Below are 26,120 nucleotides of genomic sequence, written 5' to 3'. Positions count from 1 at the left end.
GCGACTGTTGTTGTGATTTGGCGCTGTATAAATAAAACTGAATTGAATAACTGTTTTGGGGGTATAATCTTGGTTATGGTTCCCTGAGCTATAAGTCTGGCCCATATTTTTTCTGTACACTACCACAGAGGATTTTAAATCAGCCGTGATGTGACTGAAGTGCGAACTATTTGTATACGTATGAATATGTATATGTACACTACAGGTGAAAACGTTTAGACCACTCCAATTTTTCCAGTTATTTATTGCAAGGTCTGTCCTACAGAGAAATTGCAAAGAAAGTCAAGGTGTCAGTGAGTACAGTTTCCTTCACCATGAAAAGGCTCAGTAACAAACTCTGACAGGAAGAGGTCTGACAAACCCAAAGACACAACTGAATCAGAGGACAAGTTTCTGAGAGTTAACAGCTTGCGTAATAGGCGGCTCACAGGACATCAAGCACAAATTAATAGTCGTATTAACCAAGTCTCAGTTTCTTGCTTCTTCTTTTCCTGGTCAACCTCCATGAACTGATTTGGCTAATGTGCCTTGTTCCTTGGCCTGGAAGTCCCCCTGTTTTCTGTTTGATGTGTGTGTATGTTTGTGTGTATATATATATGTGTGTATATATATGTGTATATATAATGGAGGGTAAAGTGCCACTTTGATATTACGCATGATTGTTATTCTCAAAATACTAATTTGGTTTTAACTCAAGACTGTACTGGAGCATTTTTGTGGCTGTACGTGAGTCTTTTGCGCCTGTCCCATCTTCACTCCTGGGCGGGAGGGGCTTGTACGGTGATCACTGGCTGAAAGGCACAGAAAATAAGGTTGAATATCATTACCTCTATGAGCCCTGTCTAAAGTTAGTAACAATGATTGTGTGGCCTATTCTTAATGGGATAACAAAAAAATATTAATTTACTGTGGAGGGCCTCAAGTGCCATGGTTAAATAATTATAATTGAAAATAAATCATTAATTAGATATATAAATAATTAATCAATCATATCATGTCAATTAATTTCATGTAAAAGATTTAATAATTTTTTATTTAGTTGTTTTCAATTGTAATTAATTAATTACACAATTCAATGGCTTATTTAATTAAGTCATATTGGCACTCCTGACCCTTCTGCTGTGTTCATGAATTAATTTTATCGTTCAACCTCACCCATCAAAGTCATGGCAAGATAATCGATTGCCATGAAGTGGATTTGGGGCAGGTATGCCAGAATGCATTGAAAACCACAAATGGCACAAGTGTAAGTAAAGTTTTGAAATACCTTGTTTGTGTATTTTGAAAGATTGTTAGCACAAATCTAACAGTTAACGGTTAACAAAGTTAACTGGCAGCAGGAACAACTGTCTTTGAAAACGTCAGAGCACTTTTGCAAAGAGGCTCTATCTCGACAAACTGACCAAATATTTGAAGATTGTGCCACTACATTCTCAGCAAAAAACTGTAGTTGGAGACACACAAACAGGGTATTTCAAAACTGTAAGTATAGTTTGGCTCCACACATGTCCAAATGCCTGTGTGTAGGCATTAATGAATATGACAATGTGACAGTGCACTGCGATTGCGATCATGAGCATCTACTCACTAGTTTAGCCGGTGGTCCACAACAGTTGACCACCTTACAGCAATAGGCAGCCAAAGTAACAGAGATAGCAAACAGAGTCGCCTGGATGAGTATACCTCCAGCACAAAAGTGGGCATTGATTTTCTGTAAATAGAACACAATACACACACATGACATATGGACATCTTTCATGTCATTCTTCAGCTCAACTTCCTTCATTAAATTGTGCATTTAGCATACTGTGAAGTGCCGTCACATTACTATTCCACCTATTTCAATTCATTTTCATTTATATTGTTTACATTTATTATAATTGTAGTTTTTCCATATTTATATAAATAAATAAAACTATATTGAATTATATAGCACCATATCACAAGCCCGCTGCCCCAAGGTGCTTTATATTGTGAGATAGCCTCTGTCAGTGCGCCCCAGGGTGGCTGTGGCTACAATGTAGCTTGGCATCACCAGTGTGTGAATGTGTGTGTATGAATGTGCGTGTGTGTGTGTGAATGGGTGGATGACTGGATATGTAAAGCACTTTGGGGTCCTTAGGGACTAGTAAAGCGCTATATAAATACAGGCCATTTACCATTTTTACCATAGAGACCTTACAATAATACAGAGAAAATACTGGTGGCTGCCAGTTATCTCAGTAGATGCACCAAGCCATCTTTTTGAAAAATCCTACACTATCGCATTCACGGGATTTTCAGAAAACTTCTGAAAATCTGTGATCATGATCACTTTGGGATCAAAGTTGTCCGAGATTCGTAGTAGACGCACCCATAGTGTTAATTTTAAACTTCTGCTCTGTCTCATTCTCGAGTTATTGCATGCCCACACTTGGTTGTCCATGCCATTTATGTCATCTGGCTTGATTGACAGATAAATCTGGGCATTATCTGCAGTGAAAATGTAAGCGATACCCAGAACAATATTGCCTAAAGGGAAGCATGTATAATGTAAACAGAACTGATCCTAGTACAGAACCCTGTGGAACTCCATAATTAACCTTAGTGTGTGAAGAGGACTCTCCATTTACACTAACAAATTAGAGTATATTTGATAGATATGATTTAAATCACTGCAATGCAGTACCTCTAATTCCTATGTACTGCTCTAATCTCTGTAATTAAATATTATGGTCGACAGTATTGAACGCTGCACTGAGGTCTAGCAGGACAAGCACAGACACGAGTCCACTGTCAGAGGCCATAAGAAGATCATTTGTAACCTTCACCAGCGTCTTTACTGATGAGTTCTCAAACCTGACTGGAACTCTTCAAATAAATCATTATGCTGCAGATGATCTGTTAGCTGTTTGAAAACTACTCTTTCAAGAATTTTCCCACATTAGAATAATGGAAGACAATAGATAGTTCTTAGTTTGACACTTCCCTTTCTTCCACTAATTTGAAAATAAAATGAATGTAGTTCAACTAAATATAATAACAATATTCTTATAAAGAAGGCATTTGTTACTCACCTCAATTTTATGGCAGATTTCACCGTAGTCCATCGTGTAAGAGTGCCAGCAGTAATAGGGTGTGCTATCCTTAATCAGAGTGCAGGCTAGATTGACGATGGAAGCGACACACGCCACAATCTGCATCACCAAGCAGGCCCTTAGCTGAGAAAAACAGCTGATACAATTATTTGCTTGGAGACATGGATACATTGTGTAAGAAGATATAAAAAAAACCACTTTAAATTTCAATCCTGATATAAAAAGTCAGTTTCACTCCTCCCACTTGTTTCCAGCTAGTTGCTAACAAGGTGACTGCTGGTGTCTGTCTGCTGTATTATGAGAAGTACTGCTTCTACATCCTGGCCATATGTGCTGTTGCATGTACTGGTCACTGCCAGTCCTGGCAGTAAAATGTCAGGGACAAGGTCACTTGACATGTGTAACAACCAGCTGCATTCAGCCTTACTCAGTGATTCTTAAAGGAAGTGAGACTGAGAGCTGTTCTGTTTCTGTGGCAGGGGACTTCAACAGTGGCATTAACTGATACGGTAAATATCTTCCCGTACTCTGTGGTTGCTGTTTTTAAGCTGTTATGTTGTATGTGCATGCTTGTGTGCACACTCACTGTCGGCAGATGAAGATTCTTTGCTGCTACAGCTATGCTCCCAGCTATTATCACCTGTACAGAGAACAAAACCACACACAAGAAGGCTGACATTAGGCCCAAGTCTGGAATTAACCAACTAACAGAATTAACAGGTAGTGCAACTTTTCTATGAACTGGTAGTTCGATCCCTGGCTACTCCAGTCTGTGTTCCAAAGCATCCTTGGGCATGATACTATGTACAGGTTGCCCTCAGTGGATTCAGTGCAGTGTGATTGTTAGCTAGAAAGCGCTCAGGCATGAAAGGAAGTGCTTGTATGAATGGGAAATGTTGTATAAAATGCTTTAAGTGCTCCAGTAGAGTAGAATTTGCACTCAATATTTTCATTCAGCATACTTTCTTGTATTTAGCTATCTAGCTTGCTAGTAGTAGTTGGATGACTGCAATTAAACAGACTGGCGAAGGTAATTAAATAACTAATCTAATTTATAACACAGACAACTTGCCAACATGTTGCAGTCACTCTGAGTCTACACTGATGGGTACTACACTTATTTACTACATCCCTTTGAAACAGAGAACTCTATATTTTGAGTTATCTTCTTATATAAAAAGCAAGGTTGTTAAGTGCCGGTGTCATTTTGCAGATCAGTGATTGTCCTGCAGCAAAGATGTCACTATTTGAAAACATTTCATCTTTTATTCTAGCTGGACTTGGGATGCAAGTAGTTATGAAGAATGCAAGTTTTCTTGTCTTATATAGTTTCTCTGCTCATCTAATGCTGTGTGTGAAGTGTCTGCAAACTTACCAGGAGAGATGAGATGAAGAAAGGTATAACAGCGTACGTATTACCCCAGTTACTCAGAAACACAATGGTGCTGAGCATCGTGAAAACACTGAGGCTGATCTGAGTGATCTGAAGTAAAGTCAGGAAAAGGTGTCAGAAAATAAACCTAGAACAGTTGAATTTAATGATCTGGACAGATGAGTGAGTACTTTTGGCAATATAGTGTGTATATATAAACTAGTTGAAGTTGAAGACGCACGCACGCACGCACGCACGCACGCACACACACACACACACACACACACACACACACACACACACACACACACACACACAATACCCCCAGAGCTTTGGGTTCAGCTTCCAGGTATTTCTCTTTCCTGTGGATGTGTTTCTGGAAGGTGAGTGTGACCAGAGGACTTTGAGCTGGGCTGATGGCTTCTTCCACAGCTGGTACTTCTTCTGAAAGCAGCAGTGAAAAGATCTCTGTTACTGCTACACAGTTTTGACTCAGCTCAGTATCCAAACTGTGCTGCTAAACTTCACTGCAAATCATAGCGGTATTCATGTAAGTTTGGGTTTATATTAACATTATAACTGTGTTTACTCAGAGTCCAGAATCTCTGAGGGTGACAATAAAAGGCAGATTCCATCGTGGGGTTGTGCTGTACCGTAATAACAGTGCTGAGGGTATTTGTTGTTTCTCTGCTCACTAACAGCAGGCGTGTGTCGGCGCGCAGTCTATGTGCAGATTTAGCAGAAACAGCTGGATTGCAAACATGCCTCAGTATCAACACCGACATCTGGATTTTATCAGACGCACTGCTGCTCTCTCATTTCCCCTTAAACCAAAGCGGGGACATCGTAAATTTAGCACCGAGAAATAAGGTTGTTAAGTATTAAATAAAATCGCTCCTCTTGAGAATAAAGTCGAAATTCGCGATTAAAGCCAAAAATCTGCTTTGAGAAAAAAGTCGAAATGTGGAGATTACAGTTGTTTGGTTGTTTAGCTCATTGACATGATCAGCAGAAGGGTGCTGAAAAGATAGCGCGGAAAACTGCATCTGGTTAGAAGCAAAAATCCACAAAAACCTAGAAAAGCGGATTTGTACAAATGATGGTTACACCCGTGTTTGCACACGATGGGTGTTGTATCACAAGACGGCTGATCAGTTAGTTTCACGATGTTTTTTGTGTAGAGGCTACAGTTACAACAACTAAGCTACAAATGTCGATAATAATGTCAATAATATTTTTTCTAGTGTACCGCTTGTACACCATCGTTTAGATTTGAATTATTATATCGATATTTTACCTGCCATGATCACAAGATCCGCTGTAACTTCGTCCAGACAGCTCGCCAGTTTCCCTCGTTTATATGCTGACCTCGGGATTTTGTAGGGAAGTTCGACCCACCCAATCCTCTATCGGGGTGTAGTGGCAAAAAGGGATTTCCTGTTTTTAAACTGTTGTAATTTTTTTTTATGTGAAATATATGTCAAATGTATCCATCGTGAATGATATCAAGTCACCTTGAGCCACAAACAACATTCCTGTTACAAGTTAGAAGCCGCAGTCAGTTTTTTGGGGTTTTTTTTGGCAGAGTTTAAATATCCTCTATGAATACGGTAAAAAAAAAAAAAAAAATCTTGTTGACATTAAAAAATGTCATTTTTTAAGGACAGCAGACATTACAACAAATATGACAATAATTCTGTAAACATATTTTAAATTGCTAAAAAGTACTCGATTGCTTATAATGTAGGTATAATAACACAGAGTCATGAAGATACTTGAAAAAGAGGTAATTTTCACATTTTACACAGTATAGAATAGAATAAACCTTTATTTTCCCACGGATGAGAAATTTGGGTGTTACACAGCTCTTATAGCAAGGAGAATATAGAATATAAAAGGGAGACACAAAGTGTTCCTATATACATAAGCAACTGAAGTTCGTATATACATGTAACAATGTACAGAAATATGTATGGAAAAATTGCACAGAGCTATGTATAAAATGTACAGTGAGCAAACAAGCTGATAAGATGACCATATAACCTCTTTGTAAACCCTGTTCACTTTAGTCTATTTACCAATATAAGTAAAGACATTACATATAATAAAAACACATGTAAACACTGGAAATCACTTTTTGGCAGACAATCGGTTTTTGGCACGAGCTGCTGTATCCTCTTGGGGGCGGACCATGACGATGTCCTCCGAGTACAAGTGCAGTTTTCCCACAGTGTTTTGATCATGACACGTATTTAGCGCTGCTATGTTTGCTTTTTTTTTTTTAGTTATACCTGACTACCTGACCGAAAATAATACAAAGACAACATAAGAAAGCTAAAGTTTGTCATTCTCGCTTATTATGATCTCAGCTACTCTGTTTTTGGTTTTCCGATGCTCTTTCTCTCTGCTGTTTCCAACACTAATCTCTAAGTTGTTGTTTTTTTTTTTTTTGTCTTTTTGTTGTTGTTTTTTTGGGGGGGGGGGGGGGGGGGCTTTTGTAGATATGATTTTTCTACAAAGAGTATTAGGAAAATATTTTTTTGAGGGGAAAAAGAAGTATGTGGAGAATGCAGTTCTTCCACGACTGCCACGGCTCCTATGCCCTCTACAGTTTTGTGATACCATCAGCACAGACACATATTTAGAAATAATATAATCATTTTTATTGGAAAGGGGCGTAAAAACAAGGTACAAAGTGCTCACATGCTGTGCACAACAGTAAAGTCTAACTTTTCTGCTGATGTCTTCATTTCACAGCCTCTGCCTGCCCTGACAGTAAGAGTGGAGCTGCCAGTCACTGACACAGTTATAACATCACAACATCCCTTTTTTATTACATCAACAAAAGCACACGAATAATCATTTAAAGTATTACTGAAGAGTTGGTTCACACGAATACATTTGACACCAGGAGAGAAACTCCTTTGTTGGTACAGTATGGTGTTACGGTGGCACGCAGAAGGTTTTGGTTGCATTTGTTCAATTCTTGAGACATCTCTCTGAGCTTTTTACTTCCCCGCTTCAAACCTACAGAGAAATTTAGCTTGTGCATTTCAAAAGTTAAATGTAATAGCACTGACATTCCTATTGCTTTCTTCCTTTTTAAAAAACTTCAAACATACATAGATTGAGTGGGTTCAGATGTCCTCTCACTTCTCTGTGTTACAGGAATTTTAAACAAAACAATCTGCTGTTCAACATTTATACGCTCTAAAATTTAAATGGAGTGTCATTTACATATTTCTCTACTCTTACTGGCCACTTCAGAATAAGCTGCAATAAACCATACATTTGTTCTTTATCTGACATCCAAATTAGAAACACAAATGAACCCAAAATGCAAATGAACAGCTTACTTTAAGTTACTGTTGTTTAAACTGCATAGTTCCCTACTGCCAATTAGTGGTTCCCTTGTGTCATTGTTGTTTATTCGGCATAAACACCAAATAAAACGTGCATGAGCCATTAAAAATCTTATCAGGATTAGACTAAAGTCATTAATGACCAACATGGAGGCTCCATTCCACTACAGTTTGACAAAGGCAAAGAAAGTAGGCTGAGACAATGATCAGTGCAATAACTGATGATCCCTTAGGCTGATGATAGCTAATGATCCAAACACAGTATACCATCACCTCCCTTTTTATGAAAAAAAATTAAGAGCATACAAGATGCGATTAAAAAAAACAAACATTTAATACAACATCCTGTAACAGTTAAAAAAAAAAAATCAGTAATGCTTTTAAAAATAGGCTGCTTCTAATTTTAAAAGAAAAGATGATTAAAAATGACTTTTACCTCACAACTCTTGAGTTAAGTGATAGCAACAGTTGGATTATGACTCATAACGGGGGGCCGCTGTTGTCAATAATGAACAATACAACTCTGTGATCCAAACACTGCTTATGTACCATAGTGACACAAATAAACATCCTAGCAACTGGCATTAAATGACAAAGTAAGCGCTCGACTTGTCATACTGGCGTTTCAAAACCTGACTGTATGGAGTGTAGAGTGTGTGGCTGTGACAATAAAATGAAAACCAGTATGCTTTTGTTATTCAAACTGATCTACATTTAACTCGTTTAAAACTAAATTTAAAAAACTTTATATTCTCAAATTGTACAATCAAGCTGTTTAAAGTAGCACATACCTCTGAATGAAAACTGTAACTAACCATCAACCAGTTAAATTAGGAGACAAAGACAGAAATGACAGGTTTCAGTAATCATCCACCTAAGAAGGTCTTAGTGACTGCTTATCCCTTTCTGGCCAATCCCCCTCACAGGGATTGGTAGCCATCGGTCCTCCTCTTGCGGCTCACCAGATAGGCCACTACCACCACCACGATGAGCACCAGCAGTGCCACTCCCACTCCAATGGCAATCTTGTAACTACGCTGGTCCGCAGGACAGTAGTCACCTGGAAAACACACACACACACACTCCCATTTAAACAACATATCACTTTTTTAAGTGACCAGTTTTCTAAGAACTGATAAAATGTCAAATGTCACTTTTGGAAGATTGTGGATGTGTGTAACAGAGTTCAGTCAAACTGTCTGTTCAGGCTAAATTTTAATCCAACAACTGACAAAGATAATGGAGCATGAATGCGTTCCATGAAACGTAACTATTCTATGAAATCTGCTTAGGACTGTAGTTAAACCTGTTCTTCCTGAGCTGCATTCCAGAGCAGTCGACTGTCAAGCTGTCACGCAGCTGCTTTAGTTTCCACTGTTGGAAACTCTAATGATGAAAAGCCACTCACGAGGAAGTATCCGATTTTTTAAATTTCAACCGCGTGTGTTGTGCATTACATGTTTTTAAGGACTATTACTGATGCAGCAATGAATAATCACTGCTTCCTTGCTTTGGCTTCAGGACCTTGGTTTTTAACTTTATACACATTTTTGTATGCTGATCATATTACATCATTTGCTAAAATATTGTTTGGAGAATATTATTCAAATAGGATGTGTAAAGTTTAAATCCCCATGAAAGATAAAGTGTTTTAAGTCTGAAAGTTACGCATTGCTGTAAGAAATAAAGTCATTCCAAACCTGAGAATAAGAGACTACAACTTTTTGACTTGGTATGGAAAACATTTAGACTAGAGTACTTCCAAACCTAGCTCGATGGACATTTCCTGCTTCCATTATTGTAAATGTACTGGTTCTTATATAGCGCTTTTCTACTCTATCAGAGAACTTTATACAACTTGCTTCATTCACACTAGCACTTTCTATGCTTTTTATACATAAGTGCTTACTATCTAACATACACACATTCCAATGTATAGAAAGCAACTTGGGGTTAGCATCTTGCCCAAGGATGCAGACTGGAGCAGCCAGGGATCAAACCACCAACCTCCTGTTTAGTAGCTAAGCAGCTGTACCTCCTGAGCTACAGCCATCCCAATACTGGCTCTAACAATGTTTTTAAGACTGAGGATGGTTTAATGATTAGTTGTTCTTCACAGGGACACTTACGATCGCCAAAGTTGTTCTTGGTCAGATTGAAGGCTTGCGTTCTGTCAGAATTTACATCCAGGGACAGGTCGTTGCCCATGTAAATAGAATCAGCGCTGCAGGAGTAGGAGTGTCCAATCTGTGCAGGGAACAGATGGACTGACTTGTTGTTGGCATTGTAAGTTGTACCTGCAAGTGTGAAATAGAAAGACAATTTTTACAGACCGATGATCAAGTATCGCGACAATCGAGTTAAACAATATTACACTGAAAGTAGTAGCATGACATGCTTAACAGTAACTCCACAGGTCTTGTCTGTATATTGTTGAGCAGGCACACAAACAAGGAAACAGCAGCTTGTGTTCGTTCTGTGTTTACCATCCATGTGCAACACTTACCTGTAGCTAAAGTATCAGGGGACATCCAGTGAGTCCAAACTCTCATCAGTGAAAATGTTACGAAATAAACATTGACTTACCGTCTGTGGTTAAAGGGTAGTTCAAGCTGAAAGACACGGCATCAACGTAGACGGTGTTATTAGGAACACTCTGAGGAATTATAACAAACAGGGAACCTTTTACAATGTAACACTGAAACACTGTGTCCGAATGTGACATTTTGGTTTTCGTTTTACTGAATCCACTGAACATTTTTCTGGGTCAGAGGGTTTCTGTGCTCATTTACAACAGATAAACCGGTTTCAGCAAGTACACATGCTGCTAGCATTTGAATTTGAAGTGTGAAACAGGAAACAGCTCATCCGACCAGTTTGACAACGTATTACTGTTTTCCTCTTAACCCCGGACACATGCTTGAGACCAGCCTACATAACAAAGCAATCTACTATTCCTGGCTGTCGTGTCTGAGCTTTTCTATTTAAAATCTGGTTAGCCAGGCTAACCACTACAATCTAATATTTAATATGATAGCACTATATTAAAGTATATTATATTACTACCGCAGTAGATACTCCATTACAGAACAGACTACAGAATTTAAAAAAAAACCCCTCACTTTAAAAAAAAGAAAGAAAATGAAAGTAACCCAGAGTCCCAGAAGCTTTGGTCAGCTTTGACTCTGAAAACTGAAAGCTGATTTTCAGCAGTGTGTCTTTCTTTATTGTGATATTATTGAGACCAGTTCACAAGTGGGGCTTTTATTAAAAGCTGTTGGATCTTTTTATACTTACAGTAAAGTTGCCACTAGGAGCAGCATGCACTTCTACTAAGCTAACATTTATATTGGAGGCAAACTAATTACAAATGTTTCCTTCTATCTTTATTTTTTTCTGGCTATGAATCCATATTGCATCTTTGAAAATGATAACTGATGCACGCTCAATCCTCCAACAAAGGAAATCCCAGACAGTTCATTCTTTCGTGTGCCCACACTGTATGGGAGTTGTGGAAGCACAATCAAAGAGACAGGGGAAGTCACTTGGATGAGTGCAAAATATCTTGAAACATTTCTCTCGCTGGAAACACAATGTTCAAGTGAACAGAACCAACTCTCTGGGATAATAAATTCAAATCGATTAATTTTTGTGCATAATAAATATGACATAAGGACAACCAGGCTGCAGTTGGTGGTATAATTACACCTCAGCTGTATATTTTATTTGACATAAACACTTTAAGTGTTCAGATAGACTATCACTTACAAAACCACAGAATGAATCACATGGATGCAGTAGGGCGAAGCCGCCTGATGTAGTTTCCCTATGGGCTACTTCTCTTTTAACACTTCTGCAATTTATTTCGCTTGACTAGTATTTCCAGCTTACATAGATTTACTCGTCAAGGAAACTGTTAACACTCTGAAGTGCTAACCCTAATCCTACATCTTGGAAAAATGTGGAACAGACTTTTTTTGGAAATGTGATTGTTTGACGTTAGAATGATTATTTACTTTGTTTCCTGAAACTTAGAGCTCAGTTTAATAAAAACAGAAATTACACATTCTGATTGCCCATGGTTGAGACCAATAAGGTGTCTATCTGTTTATCTTATCCTAAGATTGCAAAGTTAGGGTTGTCATGACTTGGACGTCAGAGGTTGAATTGACGTTCTTGTCATAAATGTGCAGGATAGGGTAACTGTGGTAATTTCAGGTTAAGATGAATGATTGGCTGACCTCAGCACCTCTTTAACCACCTCATTTTGATCTTATAATGCTGTATATGTCACAGGCTTTGGGAAAAGAGTTCACCAAGTACCTTGGTGAAGCTGAAGTTAATGAAGCCCTCTTTAAAGGAAATCTTAAGGTTGGCGCTGTTTTCATTGCAACTTCCACTAGTACTGGTTAGATGTGGCTGAACAATGAAGATTGCCTGGGAATAAACAGAGAAGAACAAATGGTAAATGGCCTGTATTTATATAGCGCTTTTCTAGTCCCTAAGGACCCCAAAGCGCTTTACACAACTAGTCATCCACCCATTCACACACACATTCACACACAAGACAATTTGTTTAAGATAACAAGGCAGCAGCAGACTTTCTTTAAAGAAACTCTAGTTCATGGGTCATGTAAGTTACCCGATTGTCTTGTTACACAAACACTGGCAATATTTAACCATTTACAGTAACAAAATGAGGAAATTAAACTTGCATGATAGCAAATTCTCTCTTCCTGAAGACAGAATGCTGACAACTAAATCACTGAAAGCTGAGTCACATCCTCGTGCTGGACTCATTAGGATGTATTGCTAATAGAATATCTATATGCTATGTTAAGACTAATTTACATGCCACAAAACAAAAAAACAAACAAAAAGAAAACAAAAAAGCTAGACAGTTGATATTAAGAAACCTACATTTGTTGATACTTTTCGGATCTGCAGCGCCATCTGAGCCCTCAGGCAGGTCTCATTTTTATTTTTTGTGATATTGTAGTATCCTACGGTCAAGCCAGCGGAGGGTCTAGGTGTGGGCGTTGGTGAAGCCGTGGTAGTCGCGTTTGGAGGCTTGGTGGTGGTGGTTGGAGCCTTGGTGGTGGTGGTGTTTGGATGCTTGGTGGTGGTTGGAGCCTTGGTGGTAGTGTTTGGATGCTTGGTGGTGGTTTTTGGAGCCTTGGTGGTGGTGGTGTTTGGATGCTTGGTGGTGGTTGGAGCCTTGGTGGTGGTGGTGGTTGGATGCTTGGTGGTGGTTGGAGCCTTGGTGGTAGTGTTTGGGTGCTTGGTGGTGGTTTTTGGAGCCTTGGTGGTGGTTTTTGGAGGATTGCTGGTAGTGGTGGTGGTTTTTGAACTGACAAATTGACTTGCAGGGGCTACAGTTGCTGAAGGTTTGGATTTGTTTGTGTCTCCAGCCAATGACAGCGCTTGTGGGACAAAGAAACAAAGAATCCTTTTCAGCATTCATACTAATTCCAGACTAAATGAACTCTTACTTTACTGTTGCTGTATTAGCTGACTTTTAGTTACTTTGGGCTTCGATAAGAAAACACAAACTTTCTTATTGCTTACATTTTTGCTTAAATAAGTTCTGGCTATGTATTTATTCACACGGTAGTTTTATCATTACATTTAATGATATTAAATGAAATGAAGGTCCAATGTGCTTTCATTACCAGCTGCTCAAACTACTGTTTGATGGGATCAAACAGTAGTTTGAGTAGAGTAGAGCGGGATTACTCAAAGCTTCTATGATGGAAATGTGTGTGTATGTCTTTTCCCTTTCTGCTCTCTATTATTAGTCTGTATATCACTTTGGTCAACCTGAGTTGTTTTTAAATGTGCTTATAAATAAATTGACAAGATATCAGTATAAACGGTCTCTGCACATTAAACAAAATAATTTTATTACAAATCAAGCAATCGATTTTCTTGACTGATCAATTAATCAACAAAATACGAATAGTGAAGTTATAAACATTAAGGTAGGTTTAAGGTTTGTATTCGGTTGCGGAAATCATGTTCTAAAAACAACAGCTGTCATCTGTCAGCAGACATGTGACTCGGTCTTGCAACAATATCGAAAGACAAATTTCTGTCTCCCCCACAATCTAGGAAGTCCCTGTGAAGTAGTTTCACATACATTGTATTTCGTGACAACGTCCGTGGGTAAGCACACACAGACAAAGCCCCATTTCGAGCCTTTTTGTTTATATATTATATAACACAGTATCTTTGTAGACTCTAAACACTTACTGTGGCACTTAAGCACAAAACTAACAGCGAGATCTGACGTGAGTTACGCCTTTCTTTTTCATATATGGATCTCGTTTATTTTAATATTAGTATTGTTTAGGGGTCTTACCTGAAAGCGCACAGCACGCGATAAAGACGAAAACAGCAGTCCTCAGCATGATGGCAAGTGCAGAGCAGTGGGGAACCAGGAGCTTTGGAGCGATGCCGTCGCGCCTCCACCTATAAATACCTCACTTTTCAAGCAGCAGGAAGTCCATGCTTAAAAAAATAAAAGCATCCGTATCCGCAGTCAGCGCTGAAAATGTACTATTCTGAGTAACAGCTTCTCATTCAGTAATTTTTTTTTTCGAAATAGGGCAAGCTGCCCTTGCAGTACTATAGTGCAAACCCCAACAATTAGACAGTCCTTGAGCGACGGTGGTGAGGAAGGACTTTCTTCTTATTTTTTTTTTTTAGGACGAGACCACCAACAGAACCTGCCTCGTAAACAACGTGAAATTAAGGAATTACAAAATCCATTCTAGTAGTATACAAATAATAATAGTTTTTTCTACAGGCACTTTACTTTAAAGTTACGTTTAAAATGTGCAAAGTATCACTATGCTTCCCACTTCAAATTGATGTTTTGATAAATTATTAAATAGTATTCCGTTCTATATAATGAAATGTGTTTTGTTTAAAATGTAAGTTTTAGAGTGTGATCATGCGTGGAATTAATATTGTAGATGAATTTAAGTTTAAGAAGAGGTAGACAGAGAAATTAGTTAATTTTTTTGGCCTCTCCTGAAGGCCAAGAACAAATTTAATTTCCCAAGTGGACCGTTACGGCTTTTAGCTATACTGGTCCACTTGATAGTTATAGTCTACTGGATTTTTATTAGGATTTTTTTTTTTTTATTGTCGGTTATTACAGTCAGAACTGACAGAAATTTTGTGAAGAGAGAGAGAGAGAGAGAGAGAGAGAGAGAGAGAGAGAGAAAGCGAGAAGACACTGAAAATCTGCTTCATCGCCTGCTAACACCCCCCCCCCCCCCCCCAAAACAAAAAAAACAAAAAAAAAACACATTAGGGAAACCACAGCAACAACCACCATATGCAAAAGTAACAGTAACTCATGAATATAAAATTTTTATGAGCAACACACAGTATTAATAATGATATGTTTAGAGGCAGCAGCCAACCAATATAGCTGCATTTTACCACAGCCAGGAACGGGGATTTGACTTGTTCTGCAAGGAAACGTGAAGTATGAATTTTATTTTGAAAGCATCAACAGACAGAATAATTACGAAGATTTAAAACTTCAGAAATGAGCAACAGCAAGGAAACGAAACCAACAAGACTGCTAGCAGGAGGGAACCCACAGTCTCAGCGCTAACAGAAAGGTCGATGAGTAAAACAAAACTCCAGATTTCTGTCTGACACTCACAAACACTCTCTTAAACGGCTGCTAGCAGTTCGCTTTGATCTGATCGGAGCGTCATTATCAGTAGTTACAATTGGCACGTTAGTAGGAGGGTAATGCTGCAAGTCAACATGCAGGTTGTAGGCTAGTACAATTATTATTACTGCTAGTAGAAACTAATACTATAAACAGCATAACTGCAAGTATTTTAGCCTTAGTAATAGCAGTAGCTATAGCGATAGGACTTTATATTAGTGGTAAAAAAAAAAAGTGTTGTTATGATACTGACGGATTATTAATACAAAGCAGTAAGAATTAAGGTTGCCATAATTAAGCTAACATAACTTAAATCTAATGACAGTGCAGTAGTTATGAGCAGTGATGGTACAGAAGGTTCTAGTATTAACTATATAATCAAAGTTCAATACACACTCCAGGTCAAAAACAGAGAGAACAAACACAAATAATGACATGCTACGGCACATATACTTAACACAAACATGGCTTTAAAAGAATATAAGTATAAATACTGTGTCCTACAGAGTGAAAGGTGCACTTAGTGTAAATATAAATGGTTAACTTTCTGACTGTTAGCATAAATAGACAGAACATGCCATGTGACACGAAAACAGGAAATAAGGTGGTTCCCAGAAACACACAAGCAGGTGACACTGCCAGTCATCCTCGTGACGCTTCAGGATTGCATTGAATGCACCCAAACATGTTAGTTTTTCTTTTTACATTTACAATCAGTGAAGTTACAGGTAACTGCACATAAAACCTCACTGAGGTTAAGATAGTGAAATAACTCAAGTATAAGCTGGCATGGCTTAACTATAAGTTCTGCATGTTCTGTGCATCATCAAACATACATTTTCTAGACAATAAAAATCCAACAAAAAATCAAACAAACCAGCTGCATTGTAGGAAGTAGAGGCGTGTTAATCCCCAAGGCAGGACACACACGCATGAATGTCAGACTGCAATACTCTTGCTAGTGCAGAAGATTAGGGAAAAGTCATTGAAATGATAAAAGTAGGAACATTTGCATACTGATAGATTTTTCTTTTCTCTTTAATTTAAAAACTGGACAAACATAATCTGCCCAAAACTGTGCCTGCCGTGTTGTTATTAAAAATGACTGCCATACAAAATAAAAGATTATATTTGCAATATTTTGAAAGACACAGACATTCAAGTAACCGTTGACAAAACGTATATGTGTTCACCAGTGCCACCTTATGATGAGTTGGTGCTCCTCCCTCAGCAGAGAAGGCTGCAATTAACAAGGGGTACCCTGTTGTGTTTTCTGATTTTTAAAGAAATCCTGATTTTCTCCAGATTTAATTCATGTATGTTAGTAATCACAGCTACTACATCATTGGTACCTTTTTAACGGATCAAGACTTTCTTGTGGCCATTTTTTAAACAATAGATGTGAGATAGGCCTCATGTTAGTTTCTTTATGACCCGCAGTTGTTTGCACTTTTAGACCTGTGGTGAGCGTACAATGTTCACTACAAAGATAGCCTCGATGGGTGATGGCCAGACGGTTTTAAAGACAACTGTTTTCAACGCTCAGTGTTTCATATACAACCCTTATTATTGCAGGGTCTTTACCCAAAAGCCTCTGTTGTGGTGTTTTGATGCTATATTAATAAAACTGAATAAACAAAAATTGAAATTGAACCCAATTGCAAAAAACTTGGGATGCTGTGAAAATTGTGAATTCAATTTAATTTTATTTATATAAAACAAAAGTTGCTTAAATGCACTTTATATTTTAAGATAAAGGCCCTAAAATAATGCAGTGAAAACCCAACAATTAGATGACCCTTGGTGACAATGGGAAGAAAAATCTCCCTTTTAACAGGAAGTAACTGCAGCAGAACCAGGCTGAGAGACAATTCAAAATATTAACTCCTTTTGAATTTGAGCAACACGTCTAAAAAAACAGGAGGAACATTTTAACTAGATTCACTGGCAACAGGTAGTAATATGATGAGATGCCAAAGAACATGTTAGAGAAGAAAACCCTTTAAACAAAAAACATACTTCACATTTTTAGTACATCTGGGTATTTAACTTTAAAACAGTACCACAGTACCTAACGATGGAATATAAACTCCTTCCTCTTTGAGGCTAACAAAATCTTTTATCAGTTATTCTAATGCAGCACTCTTCCCCCTTTTTGTTATATCATCAGCCTTGAAGAGAATGGCATGATAGATTTCCACAATATATTTTAGTAATATTTTTTTTTAAGACTTTTAATGGTTTTAGTCTTGGCAATTTATCAGAACAGATTTTCTATTTTATGAGCTGGTTAGAACGCTTCCTGAAGATCCAAGGACACAATTTAAAGATTTGTCTTGATGCATGCTCAATCATCCACGTAAGGAAATCCCAAAAAGGTGATTCTGTTTATCTGGAAAAAGTGTTTTCAGTGGGAGAAACATTTTATAACTCATTCAGTCTCAGCTGACTGCAGGTTTCCCCAACTTTATAAAGAGTATATTTGCATAATGACTGAAACTACAAGCACTAGCAAAGCAAAAGGCTGTGAGGGCAGTTTCTTGATCATTAATATGTAAATTGTCATGATCAGTGGTGAAACACTAATCACCAATGATCATTGATTGACCATTGATCGGTGGCCATGAGTCCCATTCACAGAGAGTTGGGGAATGGCTGCAATCACAGCATTATAAGATGGTAAGATGATAACCCTTAGGCCCCCTCCTTGATTCAGAGATGGTCTTTCCCTTTTCACGTAAATGTAAAAGTTTTTGTCAGGGTGAGATGAAGTAGGACCCAAAATTGCACATGCAGAGGGAAAAGGAGGTTTAACTAAAGGCGAGCGCTTTAATGAGCTGAGAAGTAAACTTGACATAAGCAGAAATACAAAACAGGAAACTAAATAAAAGCTGATTATAGCAACTCAGGTATGGATGCAGAGACAGACAGAGCTTGACATAGACAGACATGATTGGGGATGCTGGGAAGGAGGAGCGGGATTTTGAATTCAATTCTGAATTTCACAGAGAGCCAATGAAGCCAATACAGGAGAAATCTGCTCTCTTTTCTCGTCCCTGTCAGTACATTTTGGATTAACTGAAGGCTTTTCAGGGAGTTTTTAGGACTTTCTGATAATAATGAATTACAGTAGTCCAGCCTGGAAGGAATAAATGCATGAACTTGTTTTTCAGCGTCACTCTGAGACAGGATATTTGTATGCTGCGCTACATATTTGTTTAATATGTGCATTGAAGGACATGCCCTGGTCAAAAATGACTCGAAGGTTCCTCACAGCACTACTGGAGGCCAAGGTAATGCCATCCGGAGGAAGTATCTGGTTAGATACCATATTTCTAAGAATTTTAGCAACAAGTAGTTTTATTTGAATTTAGAAGCAGAAAGTTAGCGGCCATCCAGGTCTTTATGTCTCTAAGACATTCCTGCAGTTTAACTAATTGCTGTGTTATCTGGCTTCACGGATAGATAGTGTGTCATCTGCATAGCAGTAAAAATGTATGCTATGCCTTCTGATGATACTGCTTAAGGGAAGCATGTAAAATGTAAACAGAACTGATTCATCTGAACCCTGTGAAACACCATAATTGACCTTAGTGTGTGAAGAGGACTCTCCATTTACATGAACAAATTGGAGTCTATTAGATAGATATGATACATGATGGTTTAACTACTGCTAGACTGAAAGCCTGTGGTGCATAGCCGATTAATTGAGATAGGTTGGTCATATTTAAGATTGACACATTAATTAATGGTACGACTTTTTTGAGGTGTTCTTGTAGAAATGGGGTCGAAAAAATGGTTTGGATGAAGTAGAAAGATCACTTGGAGAAAAAGACTATGGGAAGTCCTCTCAAACATACATTATTTTGTGGCTTTATGGCAAACATTCCAACTCAAAATGTAATCTAATATTTTGAGATTTTTCACATTTGAATGAACTAAAAGCCATGGTAATGAAAATAAAACAAAATAGCCTTGAAACCTATATTTAAAATAAGAAAATTAACCTTTTTAAATTATGAAAAAAAAGCTTTCATGATATTGTTTTTTTTTTTTAACACTAGTGTATTTGAAATTCCGTCAAAACACACTTGTCTGTATTAGCGTCACATTCGGACACAGATGGTGAACTAAACCTTTAACTGAAACATTAGGTCAAATTTGGGCTCTGCCTGAACTACTGCTACATTTCCCGGGAAAATATTATGATAATGAGGTCACTCTAAACCAATCCCAATACTGCAACCCCAAACGGACACGCCTTCAGCGGCGATAAACGAGAGAAGCGTTACAAAACCATAAAGGGAAAATACTCCCGCATGCGCAGTGGCTTTAGTGTTGTTTGAAGTGAACTGCCTTAGAAGCTGTAAAGTCGCCAAGCATTTGGTTTTAGCAATATATTTCCCTGTTTTTTTCACAGCACTTTTTGCCTCTATGCATCTTAGAGACGATGTTAGGCCACCATTTCCCAAATGCCGACAAGTCGCAACAACTGGTCAACTATGTGGAGGATTATCTGGAATGTGTGGAGTCGCTGCCCCTGGACATACAAAGAAATGTTTCTCTGCTTCGAGAAATTGATGCAAAGTATCAAGGTACTGTGCTTTCCTATTTCCTTGTCCCACGCGCGAATCGCTTTGTAAGGCTTTAAGGGCAGTGTCGCGTGCTGTGCTGAAATGGTGGAGAACGCACGAGCCCCGGGTTCCCATTTTGCAGAAAGCTTCATGTCCGTGATCGTTCTTACTTCCCGGAACTGAGATGTGGATACTCGTACTGACGCGCAAAGTGTTTTAAAAAATGAGGTGGACATCCGTCAGCTAGCATAGCTCTGACATACTCCCTCTGCACCAAACTGCAGGGCAGAATGATTACACTTGATATCGGAAAACATGTACAGTATGACGTGATACACGAGCATTGTTTTAATAAAAGGTGTCCCGCGGCAAAATCGGCCTAACATATTCCAAAAACTAGGACCTTATCTGTATAAAATCAACTTTTGAACAAGAGCAGTGTGTGTCCCCGCACGGTGTTTTCGCTGAGTACTCTGCGTGTGGAAACTACGTCTAAACTTGAGGATTTCTCCGCTTTTAACGAAGTCTGTTTGTGTCACTAGATGCTGAAGTGAAATCTTAGAATAAAGACGTGCAGGAGATCAATAAGTGCGGTCATCTATTTGTGAAGCCTGTTTGACGGCCGAGGTTAACGTCGCAAGCAGCTTGCATCGCTTTAATAGATATGAGCTGATCAGGTTCTCCCCAACAAAGAGTCGCTTTAGCTCATTTTCGCCTTGTCAGTGAGGTGTGTTTGGTTATGAAGTCCTTGATGGAGGCCTGGAGCAGGCGTTAACAAAAGCCTTCGGTACCGGAAAGCCTTTGCTTTGTTGCCTCATGTTGACACAGAATAAGCAGCAAGTCCCTGACACTTCGGGCTGAGCGCGAATGATTATTTCATTTTTATATTCAGCAATATTCAGTGTTTATGGGCTGCTAATGCACATTCTCCGCGCGCCGCTCCGCTCTATTAAGTGTGAACTGCAGAGCTGCAGGACAGCTGCTACTCGAGCTATCCCTCTCGCAGCAACTGACTGTCGTCATTTCCTGTAGGCGGGACCACACTGGGATTCAGCCCTCGCCCATGCTCCTGCTGTTTAGGTCCAACTCCAGTTTCACTTTAAGTAAAGAAGAGCCTGGTGCTGGAAGGTGATTTTGCAGTAATTTTACGCTGGGTGTCCCTAAAGTGCGGTCTGCGTATAAAGCCAGCTAGCTGGCAGTTAGTCACCTGTGTGCATTTCCAAAATCCCGATGTCCTGGTAACCTATTTGTAGGTTTCCCATCCCTGTGTGTCAGTTACCAACATCACGTGCTTCTGCTGTATTGCCAAACAGGTAATATTAGTTTACCTGGACGCCGTTCACTTGGTTGCCTGTCATTACTGAAGCTGGTCTAATGTCCCTGAGACAAGTCAAATGTTGTTGCTCGCTTTGCATACGTTCCTTAAAGTTGGAGCCGATATAGTTTAAACCACAAACCCACTTCAGCTACTTGGATTACTTTTGTCATGTAATGTTTAAGTGCCAGATGGAATTTTGTAAAACTATTTTGTTTTTAGGGTTACTCAAACAGTGACCACTGACATTATTTCAGTGTCATTGTCTAATATACGTCCACTTCTTTGGATGCTGTGATATCGAGCCATGTTAGCTTTGATGTTGAGGGAGCCTTGTTGTTTTTGTCTTTGGGCAAGTGATTTTATTTACTGAATTCCCAATAATGACGTACTAAAAACTCATAAATACATTGTCCATTGTTCAAAGAGCATTTGATCCACTTGACCTTTAAAAACATATTTAACCATTACCACAAACCTTCCCCTTAGGGGTGGGCGATATAAACGATATAAATTTGGCCAACGATAGAGATTTTGACGCTCTACCGCGATAGCGCATGATGATGATGTCATCAAGCTGTGCCTGTTTGAAAGCATCGACCAAATGCTTTCAACTGGTGATTAGGGTGGTTTGTCCCTAACCACCAGAATCCCTCACGTTAACTTTTATTGAGTGGAAAAAAAGTTGCCGTTCATCCTCCAGCTTCACTGTGCTAATGTTATGCTAACATAGCTGTGTCGCTAGCAATCACGTAGCACAGCATAATATACCAGGTAGTCCAACTTCAGTAACCCTGCAAACGCCACTGCTGTTTAGTTTTCTGTCTTCATTTATATTGGAAGTGGTAGCAGAGCTGTACGTTTGAATTAGTTTCAAAAATCTCAGTCAGAACATGGTATGTCATGTTTAGGTGGAAACCAGCGAGCTATCTTCCTGTTAATTTCTAACTCCGTTAAATTTAATAAATAGTGTTTTTCATGGATGTTAAACTTAATTGTTACACCTGGTAAAGCAGCAACACTGATGATTTTATTAAAGATGAAGTGTTCGTTTGACTTTGGGACCTGAAGCAGAAAGAGTTTTGGACCCAGATTACTCCGCGAAGCTCCTCACTACGGCAGCCGTAATGCTCTGACAATCAATCAAGCAGTGCAGCTTACCAAAGTTGTGCTAAAACATTTTAACAGATTTCTGCACGCCAAAATAGATTCGAGGTCAGTAAGCATAACCAGAATTCATACATAAGGCACACTCTCGACTTTTGAGAAAATTAAAGGATTTTAAGTGTGCCTTATAGTGTGGAAAATATGTTATACAGAAGAAAAGAATATATCACGATATACAGGGAGTGCAGAATTATTAGGCAAGTTGTATTTTTGAGGAATAATGTTATTATTGAACAACAACCATGTTCTCAATGAACCCAAAAAACTCATTAATATCAAAGCTGAATGTTTTTGGAAGTAGTTTTTAGTTTGTTTTTAGTTTTAGCTATTTTAGGGGGATATCTGTGTGTGCAGGTGACAATTACTGTGCATAATTATTAGGCAACTTAACAAAAAACAAATATATACCCATTTCAATTATTTATTTTTACCAGTGAAAGCAATATAAATCTGTTCAGAGAGGTGTATTGTTTTCCCGCCTTGTAAATCTCACATTTGATGATGGACCACAGGTTCTCAATGGGGTTCAGATCAGGTGAACAAGGAGGCCATGTCATTAGTTTTTCTTCTTTTATACCCTTTCTTGCCAGCCACGCTGTGGAGTACTTGGATGCGTGTGATGGAGCATTGTCCTGCATGAAAATCATGTTTTTCTTGAAGGATGCAGACTTCTTCCTGTACCACTGCTTGAAGAAGGTGTCTTCCAGAAACTGGCAGTAGGACTGGGAGTTGAGCTTGACTCCATCCTCAACCCGAAAAGGCCCCACAAGCTCATCTTTGATGATACCAGCCCAAACCAGTACTCCACCTCCACCTTGCTGGCGTCTGAGTCGGACTGGAGCTCTCTGCCCTTTACCAATCCAGCCACGGGCCCATCCATCTGGCCCATCAAGACTCACTCTCATTTCATCAGTCCATAAAACCTTAGAAAAACCAGTCTTGAGATATTTCTTGGCCCAGTCTTGACGTTTCAGCTTGTGTGTCTTGTTCAGTGGTGGTCGTCTTTCAGCCTTTCTTACCTTGGCCACGTCTCTGAGTATTGCACACCTTGTGCTTTTGGGCACTCCAGTGATGTTGCAGCTCTGAAATATGGCCAAACTGGTGGCAAGTGGCATCTTGGCAGCTGCACGCTTGACTTTTCTCAGTTCATGGGCAGTTATTTTGCGCCTTGGTTTTTCCACACGCTTCTTGCGACTCTGTTGACTATTTTGAATGAAACGCTTGATTGTTCGCTGATCACACTTCAGAAGCTTTGCAATTTTGAGACTGCTGCATCCCTCTGCAAGATATCTCACTATTTTTGACTTTTCTGAGCCTGTCAAGTCCTTCTTTTGACCCATTTTGCCAAAGGAAAGGACGTTGCCTAATAATTATGCACACCTGATATAGGGTGTTGATGTCATTAGACCACACCCCTTCTCATTACAGAGATGCACATCACCTAATATGCTTAATTGGTAGTAGGCTTTCGAGCCTATACAGCTTGGAGTAAGACAACATGCATGAAGAGGATGATGCGGACAAAATACGCATTTGCCTAATAATTCTGCACTCCCTGTATATCGTTACCACACATGCTTCAAATTATACCGTGATATGGATTTTAGGCCATATCACCCGGCCCTATTTCCTGTCTATATTCAAAATACAGCTGCAATTAAGGAATTGAAACACGGAAAAAAAAAAAACCTATCCTTCCTGAGTCTTATTCTGCTGAAGATTGTGTTGTTTTTAAAGGGAGCTTGTCCTTCCCACTGTCGCCAAGTGCTTGCTCATAGGGGGATTCCTCTCTTATTGTTTGAGGTGATTGTTGTTGTGTAAATAAAACTGAATTAAAAGTTGTTTTATTAATATTTTTTACATTTAAAACACCCATTAATTATTATGTCCTGTACTTTACAGATGTGCTAAATGAAGTGGATGAAGTGTTTGAGAAATACAAAGGTGAGCAAGATGGAGCTCAGAGAAAACGTCTGCAGATCCAGCTACAGAGAGCGCTCATCATTAGCCAGGAGCTTGGTGATGAGAAGATCCATGTAGTGACCCAGATGACAGAACTGGTAGAGAACCGTTCCCGCCAAATGGACTCTCACTCCCTGTGCCTCCAGGAGCCCAGTGAGGCAGAGCGGCTCACTACAGAGAGGCGTTCCAGCATCCAAGAGTCCCCAGCCCCCGAACGCACCTCAACCCGCCGCCCACGACGTCAACGCAACAGCGAGAGCCGTGACTCCAGCCACCAGTCTGCCAATGGCTCTCTGGATGACCCTGTGGAAGAGCTGTCCCTCCCTCCACCCCGAGAGAAGAAGTCCAAGTCTGCAAAGAAAAAGAAACGTAAGGCTAAACAAGAGCGAGATGCCTCACCGGTCGACTTTGCCATTGATCCTAATGAGCCCACCTACTGTCTCTGTGAACAAGTGTCCTACGGTGAAATGATCGGCTGTGACAATGATCAGTGCCCCATTGAGTGGTTCCACTTCTCTTGTGTGGGGCTTACCTACAAGCCCAAAGGAAAGTGGTACTGCCCTAAATGCAGAGGGGACAACGAAAAGACCATGGATAAAAGCCTAGATAAGAACAGAAAAGACCGCAGGTCCAGGTAGTGACCTGTATCTGGAAAGCAGCCTGGCATCAATCCTGTCAGTCATATTTACAAGCACTTGTGATGCTATAAGAGGACAATCGAACACCATTGGCAACCAAATTTAATATTAATCAAGGACAAATTGGGATTTAACTTGGGCTGACACTTGTGCTCCAAGTCTGTAGGGTCACCAGCTACTTCAACAATCATCAGCTTGAACCAGTTTTCTTTTCTTTTCATGTACAACAATAAGCAACTGCATTTTTAACTCCTTTTTAACTCTGGACAAGGTCCACGTGTACATGGCAATTTTCTTTATTGTACTCAGTGACTGAAATCAGTGTCTACAGGAATGGCTTCTAGAGTATAACCTACATGTGTTTATAAGAGACTGATATTTAATGTAGGAGATGGCTGTTGACAGGACACTGGATGTCATTTGTTTTCACCAATTCACTAATGTGTACATTCCTTTTATAATCATTAAAACAACGTATAGTAATTCATTTAACATACTCTTGTCGTTTGTGAACAAATCAACAAAAATCGGACCAGAGTTAGTTTTGATTTAATTTGTTTTGTGCTGCTCTCAGGGACCACTGAGACCACTGGCTTAAAATTTGGGACTCTTCCACATTTGGTCTTAGAACTGAAAAAACTTCAAGTCCTGTCTCTCTTCTTTCCAAGCTCCTTTGATATCTTTAATAGATATGCATCATAGCACCTTCCTTCAAAAAGGCTGAATTACCTGCTTTTGTTTGAGAAAGATGAGAAACCACATCACATTCTTCAAGGCACATATTCTACTCAGCATTGTCTTATATATATTTGTCAGTTTTTATTCAATGGGAGAGCCCTGATATAATTGACCTCAGACGAAGGTATTGGCGGACTTGCACCCATGAGTAATTCTTGATTCAAGATGACCATTTGCAGCTCCAAGAAATGGACACTGACTGCAGCACAAAACAGTGTTATC

At 39.2% G+C, this 26,120-nt stretch overlaps 3 protein-coding genes across 5 annotated transcripts; 1 reads left to right on the top strand and 2 right to left on the bottom strand.

Annotated features, from left to right (window-relative positions):
• Positions 1 to 562: 562 nt before the first annotated feature.
• LOC146676468 (membrane-spanning 4-domains subfamily A member 4A-like) lies at positions 563 to 5,889 on the bottom strand. 2 transcript variants are annotated; one of them, XM_085400738.1, is made up of 7 exons: positions 5,747 to 5,889; positions 4,772 to 4,893; positions 4,453 to 4,560; positions 3,664 to 3,717; positions 3,057 to 3,200; positions 1,589 to 1,711; positions 563 to 791 (listed from the first exon to the last, which is right to left on the bottom strand). In XM_085400738.1, exons 1-7 carry the CDS (start codon positions 5,751 to 5,753, stop codon positions 753 to 755), a joined length of 597 nt encoding a protein of 198 aa, XP_085256864.1. In that variant the 5' UTR covers positions 5,754 to 5,889; the 3' UTR covers positions 563 to 752. The 2 variants fall into 2 exon arrangements, with proteins under 2 accessions (XP_085256864.1, XP_085256865.1); XM_085400739.1 differs by having other exon boundaries at positions 4,772 to 4,890; positions 5,747 to 5,834.
• A 1,208-nt stretch (positions 5,890 to 7,097) lies between these two features.
• LOC146676467 (lysosome-associated membrane glycoprotein 1-like) lies at positions 7,098 to 14,304 on the bottom strand. Of its 2 annotated transcripts, XM_085400732.1 has the most exons (7): positions 14,173 to 14,304; positions 13,029 to 13,234; positions 12,732 to 12,944; positions 12,135 to 12,248; positions 10,398 to 10,467; positions 9,941 to 10,108; positions 7,098 to 8,871 (listed from the first exon to the last, which is right to left on the bottom strand). In XM_085400732.1, exons 1-7 carry the CDS (start codon positions 14,219 to 14,221, stop codon positions 8,732 to 8,734), a joined length of 960 nt encoding a protein of 319 aa, XP_085256858.1. In that variant the 5' UTR covers positions 14,222 to 14,304; the 3' UTR covers positions 7,098 to 8,731. The 2 variants fall into 2 exon arrangements, with proteins under 2 accessions (XP_085256858.1, XP_085256857.1); XM_085400731.1 differs by having other exon boundaries at positions 12,732 to 13,234.
• Positions 14,305 to 19,803: 5,499 nt separating this feature from the next.
• ing2 (inhibitor of growth family, member 2) lies at positions 19,804 to 25,647 on the top strand. Its single transcript, XM_085400728.1, has 2 exons — positions 19,804 to 20,099; positions 24,463 to 25,647. Exons 1-2 carry the CDS (start codon positions 19,955 to 19,957, stop codon positions 25,158 to 25,160), a joined length of 843 nt encoding a protein of 280 aa, XP_085256854.1. The 5' UTR covers positions 19,804 to 19,954; the 3' UTR covers positions 25,161 to 25,647.
• The last annotated feature ends 473 nt before the right edge of the window (positions 25,648 to 26,120 follow it).

This window comes from Rhamphochromis longiceps, linkage group LG3 (genome assembly GCF_057381845.1).
Source record: "Rhamphochromis longiceps isolate RC_006_pf linkage group LG3, R_longiceps_female_GT1.1, whole genome shotgun sequence".
NCBI classification, from domain to species: domain Eukaryota; kingdom Metazoa; phylum Chordata; class Actinopteri; order Cichliformes; family Cichlidae; genus Rhamphochromis; species Rhamphochromis longiceps.
This window is presented reverse-complemented; position numbering and strand designations above follow the sequence as displayed.